General features: G+C 52.1%; 1 protein-coding gene across 1 annotated transcript; it reads left to right on the forward strand.

Moving 5' to 3' along the window:
* The first annotated feature begins 3,939 nt into the window (after positions 1–3,939).
* Positions 3,940–9,436, forward strand: LOC137141292 (mucin-22-like). Its single transcript, XM_067530128.1, has 4 exons — positions 3,940–5,672; positions 5,765–8,652; positions 8,893–8,993; positions 9,362–9,436. The coding sequence occupies exons 1-4, from the start codon at positions 3,940–3,942 to the stop codon at positions 9,434–9,436; spliced, it is 4,797 nt and encodes a 1,598-aa protein (XP_067386229.1).
* Positions 9,437–11,312: the final 1,876 nt, after the last annotated feature.

The following is an 11,312-nucleotide window of genomic DNA, read 5'->3' on the forward strand; positions in this document are numbered from 1 at the left end:
GACCTTAAACTGATGGGTAGAACAAATGCCCACAATACTTAATGTAGCTCTTACTGATTTAACAGCCTATGAGATGCCTTTGGAAAACAACCACCCAACTGAATACAGTCCCATGTTGTTTTCATTCACCTACATACTCCCTACATCTTGAGCACTAGAAGATGATTCAGCCTCAGAAGTCTACTCTCAATTTCCAGATACCTCTTTCAACAACACTTCAACTGTTTTCCCATAACAGCAACCCACAACTCAAACACTCTCTTTTACACCAACCACCTGTATCCTCTCACAAGCAGGGAACCACATCTTATATTGCCGCTTAGAGGACCTGGTTGGGAACTGACTGCTTGGCTAGGTGGTAAAATTCCACTGTTCCTGATTGGTCAGCATTCCCAATTCTGATTGGCTCTAAGCAAGACTTGCTGATTGGTCAGCTTTTCCCACCAATCCAAGGCGTTCCTTTTTGATCCTGTGTTCCTGCCCTAACACTGAGGCTGAGCTCTGATCTTCTAACTCCAGGTCATGAAACTATACAGAGCCGCCAGCCAAGCACCTGCTCGTTCTGCCTTTGTGTCTGAGACAGGTTCCCACCCCCTCGGGGAGGGAAGGCCTGGCATTGTAATTCTTCTGTTTCTTTTGCCAGAGACATTTTGGTCTCCTTCCAATGTTGCCTGGTTGTTTTATGTGTAACAACCCCAGGGGATTGATTTGTAGCCGGCACACCCCTGTGTGGCGTGGCTGATTTTGCCTCTAGCTTATAAAATCTCTAGCCCAGTTGTTCTCTCCCCAGGAGTCAGTATTATGTGAAAAATGCAGTGATCCACAGCCAATTCTCCGGCTGGGCCTAGGCTGGCAAGAGACAGTAAGTCCCTCGCGCTAAGTCCCTGGAAGCACTCACTGGCTCTGACCCAAAGCCCGGGGACTTCAATAGAAAGGTGGCCATTGGCATCTGGGGCTGGGAATCCAGCCAGGGTACTGGCCGTCTGGGATTCTGCACTCCTGCTCCCAGCTCCGCTCTGACAGGCCTGGGACAGCCGCTCTTACTTTCCCCATCTGTTAACAGGGAGAAGGGTGTCGAATTGCTGCCCTGCAGGGCTGTCGGGGGACGCCACTCACCAGGGTTTGTGTACACAGAGGAATTCACCTCTCCTGCTCCCTGGTGCCATTCACTTTGCCATGAATCACAGCTCTAGCCATCCATCCAGAGCTCCTTCTATGTCTCCGTCTATCCTCTCCATGGCTCCCTTTATCCGTAGCTCCCTCCAGCCATCTACCCATAACTCCCTCTCTCTATCCATCCATCCCTCCCTCCCTCCTGTATCAAGCCATCCATCCACAGCTCGCTCACTCGCTAAAAGCACAGCTTGCCCTGAGCTCCAGAGGGGGCCCCCACCTGCTCTAACCACTAGATACCACTCCCCTCCCAGAGCTGGGGCTACAACTCAGGAGTCCAGACTCCCAGCCCCCCCGCGCTATCCACTAGACCCCACTCCCCTCTTAAAGCCTGTGATAGAACCCAGGACTCCTGCCTTTCAGTCCTCAGTCCTTGCTGAGTAGAGACAGCCCCGGTGCTGGCTGTCAGCACAGCTGGCACCACCCCCAATATCATTCGCTCCAAAAAGGAGAGGGTTATTTTTTCCGTCCTTGACGGGGACATTGGGACAAAAACTAGGATCCCAGAGATAATTGGTTTAACGTCCCCCCTGACTAGCAAGTTTGATTTAAATAGGAATGAGGCCAGCACAATCAATTGGCTTCCTAGTGACACAGCCCAAAGCCTGTCCTACTTCTCCAGCGCTGGTGGACTGGACGCCGGATGGAAACGGAAAGTATCTATCTTGAGATCTCAATTTTATCTGTCAATCTATCCCTCCATCTATGTATCCCTATGTAGCGGTCTCTCTGTCCGTCCATTCCCCGTAAGCCCTGATACTCTCTTGATTGTCTGTCTGTCCAATCCCCCTAGTGCCTAATATACTTTTGTCTGTCTGTCTGTCTAATCACTCTGGATCCTAATATTCTTTTGTCTGTCTGATCCCCCTAGATCTGAATATACTTTGTCTGTCCCTCTAGATCTTAGTACACTCCGGTCTATCTGACCGTCTAACCCTCCTTCTGGCTCCTAATATACTTTTGTCTATCTGTCTGTTCCCTCCTGGATCCTAATTTATTCGAGCTAGCTAACTAGTTCCCCATCTTTTCATTCCCCCTAGAATCTATCTATCTATCTATCTATCTATCTATCTATCTATCTATCATCACTGCAGTATCTGGGCGCTTCCTTATTATTTAAAATTAAAAACAAAGATAACAGTCTGCGTCTTCCTTTCCCAGTCTGTAGATAGATTCCAGCTCTTTCTTTCTGTGTTTGTGTGTGCATTCATGCTCTTAAGATACACTGTCATGGGGCAAATCTTTTCCCTTTTCTGGGATTCATCTTCAGTGTTAATTTAAATAACATAAATACAACATAAATCTCCTCCTGTTTACGGCAATTGTCTGTTTCTAGGCTTTTATTTATTTTTCCCTGCCGGGCCATCTCTACCACTGCCCTTAGATTTCCATCTGCCGGAGTCCTTCCAATCCCTTTATTATACTCTGCTTGGAGGTGATGAATAGATAAATAATAGACCCCCCTGGTCTGATACTGGGGTGAATCAGTGTGAAGTTGCTACGCAGCTCCATGCAGAGTTCTGTATGACACAGGCATTGTGCCCTTTGCATGTTCCTACAGCCCTTCATGGTTGGTGGTTTGAAATTAATAGGAGCAGTTGAACTATTTCATACAAAAAGGTGTTTTTAGTATCTAAAGACTGCTCCTTTTTTAAACACAATTTTTCATGCAAAATGGTTGCCATTTTTTGTTTCTTACTAGAAAAAGGTCATTTTTTTTATAATCAAAACCTTTTTCCTCCCAAACTGTGTCAGAAAACCACATCAGTAATCGAGAGACCTCAATAACCGTGTTTTAAAAAGGTGATAATATTGTGAAACCATCTAATAATGGGATAAAAGGCAAAATTGGAGTGCTTTGAATCTTTTTCAATGACAACTGAAAAACATCAACATTGTAGTGAAAGATGTCTTTTATTTTTATTTGTTGACTAGCCCTAGAAGTTACTAGCATGTTAATTCAATTGATGGTCAAAAATTTTCCATTTGGACTGGATTTTTTTTAATGGAAAAATGAGTTTTCCTATTAATTTTTTATTCAGTTTTATATATAAAAACAAATGCAACAAACTTTACCTAAACTTCTCATAATATCTAAACTTCTTCTAATGTGTCAACCATTTGTTACCTACCTGTCAGTATGTTTGAAACAGTTGATTATATATAAATGTAAATGGCTTGAGAATTTTTCTTGGGTATCTCTGTACTGTTCTTTCCACGGTGGCCAACCGCAAGCTGTCTGCGCACCAATTTGGTTGTTTGTGGATTTGCATTTTTGCAGCACTAGTCTTTTATTAATTACTAGGCTTCGCTGAGCCAAAGTGTTGAAAATTGAGCTTTCAACTAAATGATTTTTTTTTTTGGCAAAAAGTGTCTGTTTTCTACAGATTTCAGATTTTTCAACCCAAAAAAACCTCTCAAAAACTGAAATATTTTGGCCGAAAACTGTAATATTTTGGTATTGGAATTTTTGCCCCCAAGTGGATATTTTCCATGGAAAAACATTTCCCAACCGTTTTTCGAGAGCTAAGGCCAACCCCAACCCAACTCAGAGTCCATGGCTGGGAGATGGTACAATGGGGTTTCCCAGGGTGATCTGACTTCTTCTGGATTTTATTGTTGTTCTGCTGCAGCCCCCTCGCTAGTGAGAAAGGTCTGACCCACAGGAAAATGGACACAGCTGGTGGGTCGGTGAGATATGTCCATGCTGGCAGAGACAGCCCTCCTCGTGGTGTGACCATGGCAAGGAGCACTGGGGACAGCGCTATGGCTGATGGACCCACCGCCCATGGGGATCCCACACCTCTTGGGGCTGGTACAACCATACCTGGAGATGCCACCTTCATGCACGGTGACTCCAGGGCCATCACCACCAGCCCTGGAGAGGCAGACAGTGCCATGCGCCAACCAGAAGACAACGTTGCTTCCAGCACGACCGTAGACACTGCCACCACCCCTGTCACCCCTGGAGACAATGACTCTGCCTCTGGAGACGGAGACGTCAGCCCTGTCCCCGGAGACGTCACCGTCACCCCTGGAGCTGATGACAGCGCCGGCACTGATGGAAGCGTCAGCCCCATCCCTGGAGATGATGATCCCACCCCCACCGAGGGAGACGCCCCCTTTGCCCCCAGTGAGACCAGCATCCTGATACAGGCAGCCGCGGCTGACCTCTTTTGGAGCAGCGATACCCCAGCCGAGCCAACCTCTCCCAGCGAGGCCACCCTTCTGGGGCCGACGGGCACCCTTAGGGATAGCAGCGTCCCTACGGAGACCGCCTCCTCTGCTGTGGCCATCGGTCCTGTGACCAGCATGACCCATGGTGGGACCACTCCCTCTGGGGACACAGAGACCCCAGGCCGGGGCAGCACCCCAGCAGCCGAGGGCCCTCCAGGGAGCCTCACTGTTCCTGGAGAGACCACCGCCACTTCTGGAGACGCTACCGTCCCTGGAGATGCCAGCAGCACTGGAGACACTTCAGCTGCCACCACCGTCTCTGGCGACACTGCTGCTACCACTCGCCCTGGAGAGGCCACGTTCCCTGGGGGAGATGCCGACACCACCACTGCTGCACCTGGAGATGGCACAGTCCCTGGAGACGCCAGCGCCACTTCCTCAAGAGACACCATGGTTCCTGGAGACACTTTAGTGCCTGGAGACGTCACCATCAACACCACCGCCCCTGGAGACACTACAGTCTCTGGATATACTATCACCACCTCCACTGCCACCCCTGGAGACGCTGAAGTGCCTGGAGACTTCAAAGTCCCTGGAGAAACCACCGCCACTGCTGCCGCCCCTGGAGATACCACAGTCCCTGGAGACACCACCACTTCAGTCAGCCCTGGAGCAGCGGCAGTGCCTGGAGACATCACCACCGCCCTCCAAGATGCTGTAGTCCCAGCAGACACCACCACCCCTGGTGACGCCACTGTCCCTGGGGACATCAACAACATCACTGCCATCATTGGAGATGCGGCAGTCCCTGGAGACACTACATGCCTTGAAGATGCCACCACCACTGCTGCCCCTGAAGATGCCACAGTTCCTGGAAACACCATCACCACTTCCCCTGAAGACACCACCATTATCACCACTGCCCCTGGATATGTTACAGTCTCTGAACTCACCACCATTGCTGCTGATGCCCCTGGAGATACCACAGTCCCAGGAGACACCACCACCACTGCTGCCCCTGGAGGCACCACTGTCCCTGGGGACATCAACAACATCACCGCCACCACTGGAGATGTGGCAGTCCCAAGAGACACTATAGGGTGTGGAGATGACACCAGCACCGCTGCTCCTGGAGACACTACAGTCTCTAAAGACACGACAACCATCCCTGAAGATGCTACAGTCCCTCAAGACCCCATCACCACCATCACCACTTCCCTTGGAGATGCTACAGTCCCTGGAGACACCACCACCATCATCACACCTGGAGATACTACAGTCCCTGGAGAAATCACCACCATCATGCCCCTGGAGATGCTACAGTCCCTGAAGATAGTACATGCCTTATATATGCCACCACCACTGCTGCCTCTGGAGATGCTATAGTCCCTGGAGACACCACCACCATCATCAGCCTTGCAGATACTATAGTCCCTGGAGACACTAAATGTCTTGAAGATGCCACCACCACCTCTGCCCCTGGAGATGCTACAGTCCCTGAAGACAATACATGCCCTGGAGATGCCACCACTACCGCTGCCCCTGGAGATGCTACAGTCCCTGGAGACACCACCACCATTATCACCACTGGAGACGCTACAGTCCCTGGAGACACCACATGTCTTGGAGATGCCACCACCACCTCTGCCCCTGGAGATCCTACAGTCTCTAGAGACACCACCACTGCCCCTGGAGATGTTACAGTCCCTGGAGATATCACCATCACCATCACCACTGGAGATGCTACAGACCCTGGAGACCCTGACACCATTATCATCCCTGGAGATGCTACAATCCCTGGAGACACTACATGCCTTGGAGATGCCACCACCACCGCTGCCTCTAGAGATGCTATAGTCTCTGGAGACACCATCGCTACCATCGCTGCTGCCCCTGGACACGCTACAATCCCTGGAGACAACACCACCACGGTCACTCCCAGCGATGCTGCAGTCACTGAAGACTCTGATGTCCATAAAGACACCACCACCAGCACTGCCACTGGAGACACTGAAGTGCCTGGAGACACCACCACCACTGCCACCACCCCTGGAGATGTGGCAGTCCCTGGAGACATCACCAACATCACTACCACCGCTGGAGATGCGGCAGTCCCTGGAGACACTACATGCCTTGGAGATACCACCACCACTGCTGCCCTCGGAGACTCTACAGTCAATGGAGACGCCACCACCATTATCACCCCTGGAGATGCTACAGTCCCTGGAAACACCACAACCATCATCAGCCCTGGAGATGCTACAGTCCCTGGAGATACTACATGTCTTGGAGATGCCACCACCACTTCTGTCCCTGGAGATGCTACAATCTCTGGAGACACTGCCACTGGCGCTAGAGATGTTACAGTCCCTGCAGACACCACCATCACCATCACCATCACCACCCCTGGAGATGTGGCAGGCCCTGGAGACACCACCACCACTTCTGCCCCTGGAGATGCCACTGTTCCCGGAGATGTCACCAACATCACCACCACCGCTGGAGACGCTGCAGTCCCTGGAGATGTCACCAACATCACCACCACCGCTGGAGACGCTGCAGTCCCTGGAGATGTCACCAACATCACCACCACCGCTGGAGACGCTGCAGTCCCTGGAGATGTCACCAACATCACCACCACCGCTGGAGATGCTGCAGTCCCTGAAGACTCTGAAGTCCCTGAAGACACCACCACCATCATCACCCCTGGAGATGTGGCAATCCCTGGAGATGCCACCAACATCACCGCCCCTGCTGGAGATGCTACATTCCCTGGAGACACCACGCCCACCCCCAGCACCCCTGGAGATGCCATCAGCACCATCACCACTGCCCCTGGATACGCTACAGTCCCTGGAGACACCACCACCACGGTCACTCCCAGCGATGCTACAGTCTCTGAAGACTCTGACATTCATAAAGACACCACCACCAGCACTGCCACTGGAGACATTGAAGTGTCTGGAGATGCCACCAACATCACCGCCCCTGCTGTAGATGCTACATTCCCTGGAGACACCACGCCCACCCCCAGCACCCCTGGAGATGCCATCAGCACCATCACCACTGCCCCTGGATACGCTACAGTCCCTGGAGACACCACCACCACGGTCACTCCCAGCGATGCTACAGTCTCTGAAGACTCTGACATTCATAAAGACACCACCACCAGCACTGCCACTGGAGACATTGAAGTGTCTGGAGATGTCACCAACATCACCACCACTGCTGGAGATGCGGCAGTCCCTAGAGACATTACATGCCTTGGAGATGCCACCACCATTGCTGCCCTCGGAGATTCTACAGTCAATGGAGACACCACCACCATTATCACCCCTGGAGATGCTACAGTCCCTGGAGACACTACATGTCTTGGAGATGCCACCTCCATCTCCGCCTCTGGAGATGCTACAGTCTCTGCAGACACCACCACTGGCCCTAGAAATGCTACAGTCTCCGGAGACCCAATCACCACCATCACCACTGCCCATGGAGACACGACAATCTCTAGAGACACCACCACTGTCCCCAGAGATGTTACAGTCCCTGGAGACACCACCATCACCATCACTACCCCTGAAGATGTGGCAGGCCCTGGAGACACCACCACCACTTCTGCCCCTGGAGATGCCACTGTCCCCGGAGATGTCACCAACATCACCACCACCGCTGGAGATGCTGCAGTCCCTGGAGATGTCACCAACATTACCACCACCGCTGGAGACGCTGTAGTCCCTGAAGACTCTGAAGTCCCTGAAGACACCACCATCATCACCACCCCTGGAGATGTGGCAGTCCCTGGAGATGCCACCAACATCACCGTCCCTGCTGGAGATGCTACATTCCCTGGAGACACCACGCCCACCCCCAGCACCCCTGGAGATGCCACACTCCCTGGAGATGCCGTCACCACCACCACCACCGACCTCTGCGACGGCACAGACCCTGGATATGTTGCCACCACTGCTGCTCCTGGAGACCTCATGGTCCCTAAAGTCATCACCACCTCCACTGACCCTGGAGATACCACCGCCGCCATCTTTGGGGACCTTGACGCCCCTGGATACGACAGTGAAATGGCTGTCATGCATAGAGACATCACAGCCCCTGGAGACACCACCGCCAATGGCCCTGGGGGTGCCACTGTCCCTGGAGATGCCCCAGACCCTGGAGATGCCCCAGCCACCATTGATGGCCTGGGAGATGCCCCTGGCACCCCTGGAGACGCTGCTGATGCTGGCCTTGGAGATGAGGAGGATGCTGCCCTGGGAGAGGACACCACCACCACCGCCGCCGCCCCCAGTAAGCAGAAGCGAAGCCCACCACCCAGCTGCCCAGGGGGAGGGAGGGAAATCAATTGCCCCCTGTCCCAGAGCCATGATAGTTACTGCCTCCTGGGAGAGGCACTGTTGCTATGGTGACAAGCATCCCTGTAAGGACTTAGCCGGGTGGGGAAGCAGCCTCTGGCAGGGGTGCTGTGACCTCTGCTTCCACCCCTCCTGGGAAGGAAGTTCTCATTCAATCTGCTCTCTCCTTCTGCAGCAGACCCAGTGCCCCGGACTCCCCAGCCGTACCGCTCCATGGGGCTCAACAGCTTGCTCTTCCTCTTCCTCGCCATGGGACTGCTCACTGGGATTGTCGCGGTAAGGGCCACATGAGTCATTCGAGGCTTCGGAAACCGACAGGTCCCTCAGTGCCTGGATCTGGGGATGCCCCATCTGGGCCCTTCTCCATACCCAAGGCTGGGGTTTGCAACCAGATCCTGCTTGCTGCTGACTCTGGATTCCTGGGTTCTCTCCCCAGCTCTGGGAGGGGAATGGGGTCTAGTGGTTAGAGCAGGGGGGCTGGGAGCCAGGACTCCTGGGTTCTCTCCTCAGCTCTGGGAAGGGAATGGGGTCTAATGGTTAGAGCAGTGGGGTGGAAGTCAGGATTCTCCCCAGCTCAGGGAGGGAAGTGTGGTCTAGTCTTTGTTACCCAGGCTGGACCACTGACACCCATGTGTCTCTTCCAGGTTGTCTGCTACGTGAAGGTCATTACCATCAGCTCTGCCAGCTTAACCGAGTCAGCGGCGAGGTCATTCCTTTGACAGCCTTCCCTGGGGTGGGGATCCGCAATGTGCCATCTCGGGAGGGCAGCGAGAGACTCGGTGCGAGATGCCTGCCTCAGCTCGGGTACGAGCAAGAAACTCATCTAGCCGCTCTCTCTTTACTAGCCTAGGTAATCAGCTTCCAGCAGGCACTATCCCAGGGAAGATTGCAGTGTGTCAGCAACCAGACTCGGGAGATTGGAAAGTATATGGGACCATCGAACCGCGAATGCCACCTGTGGCCCATGCAGAATCAGAGCCAGGGCCCGTCCAGTCAGGGGTCCCACCTTCTGCCCGTGCCAGTTTAGACCAAGGGCCCAGCCACTGGCACCTCTGGCGCATACCAATGGCCGGCTCTGACCCAGCCCAAGGTCAGCGGGGACTGGCTGGTTCCCGGAGGCAGGGAATGGGATATGGGGCCTTTCCCCTCTAGGGGGCGCCAGCTCCAATCTAGGGCGACATGGGAGGGGACGAGGAAATGGGATACGGGGCCTTTCCTCTCCGCCTTCATTTTTTGTTTCATCTGATGCGCAGCATGGCTTTGTGGCTGTTAATCGCCTCCCACAACCCACCCCAGAGGTGGCTGCAGATCAGCACTGGATGAGCGATACCTGTGCAGTGTGGGTGTTACCCAGCTGTCCCACCCCAGAAGTAGCCGCAATTCAGCTGTGGGCTTAGTAGCAGTTGGTTTGTCAAATGGTCTATGAACTTTTGAGCTTAAACCCTCTTTATAAACGTAAGCACGGTCTGAGTGGCACTCACCCTGCTCAGCGGCTGAAAGGGGAGCACGTTATTTGCACAGGCTTTGTATTTGCATGAGTACAATTAAGTACTCAGCATATTGCATAAGCACACGAGGGGCTGAGCATGATGGGAAATGGTCAATGTGTCTGGTATTGTGTTACAAGTCACTGTTGTGTTAACTGCAGGGGTAATGAAACGTTGACCTTTAATTATATAAACAAAGTAATCAAATCTGTGTTTAGCCTGTGCTGATAAAAAATTCACTCTCACCCTAACGAAGTCAAACAACGGTGGCAAACGAATGTTTCAACATTGCAAGCAAAAAGAAAGGGGTAAAAAAGTTTTCTGTTAAAATTGCCCTAGTCCTGGCAAAGAGCTACCCTCAGACATAAATTAACAATTTCCTCCCATAAACCAGTCGGAGAGCACTTCAGTGTCCCGGGACACTCTGTAGCTGACTTGTAAGTTGCCATACTTCTACAAAACACTTCAAAAACAGACTTCAGCGAGAAACTGCAGAACTTGACACAGTCAGACTGGGTCTGAATAGGGATTTGGAATGGTTCTCTCATTACAAGAAGTAATTGTCACTGTTCACACATTCTCACCTCCTAATCAACGGTTGTGAATAGGCCTCAACTACCCTAACTGAATTGACTTTGCTTATATCTACCTTCCCATTGTTGTTCCTTACCCTTGGATGTATATACACACCTCCTATGTGATTTCTATTCCTTACATCTGACGAAGTGGGTTACAGCCCAGGAAAGCTTATGCCTGCAGAAATTAAATTTGTTAGTCTTTAAAGTGCTACAGGACTCTTGTTGTTTTTGCGGTAAAATTAATAATTCCTTTTAAAGTCTTTTGTTTGTTAAAAGCGCAGACATTGCTTCTGTGTCAGCAAAATGCCCATAAGCTAAAATTCATTAAAAGCTAAATCACTGAAAAGCCTGGGACACCTTGACTGACAACCACCAAAAAGGTGCCAGCAAATGGTAAAATCGGTCGGCGCCAGCGAACAGCGGAAGCCAAAAGCGGTCAGCACCTGCAGATGCCAAAGTTGGTTAGCATCTGTAGCCAGGGGAGGGGCCAGCAAACGGCAGAAGCCAAAAGCGGTTGGCGGCAGCGAACG

The sequence above is a fragment of the Emydura macquarii genome, unplaced genomic scaffold, assembly GCF_026122565.2.
Source record: "Emydura macquarii macquarii isolate MOO-44397 ecotype Brisbane River unplaced genomic scaffold, CSIRO-AGI_Emac_v2 contig_3035, whole genome shotgun sequence".
Classification (NCBI taxonomy): Eukaryota; Metazoa; Chordata; order Testudines; family Chelidae; genus Emydura; species Emydura macquarii.

Bases quoted from the DNA above. Each gene is read 5' to 3' on its own strand.
- LOC137141292 (XM_067530128.1), top strand. From the start codon at position 3,940: ATGGCTGATGGACCCACCGCCCATGGGGATCCCACACCTCTTGGGGCT. The intron at 5,673-5,764 runs GTCCCTGAAGAT...CACCATCATCAG, and splicing joins ATGCCCCTGGAGATGCTACA to CCTTGCAGATACTATAGTCC. The intron at 8,994-9,361 runs GTAAGGGCCACA...TGTCTCTTCCAG, and splicing joins TGCTCACTGGGATTGTCGCG to GTTGTCTGCTACGTGAAGGT.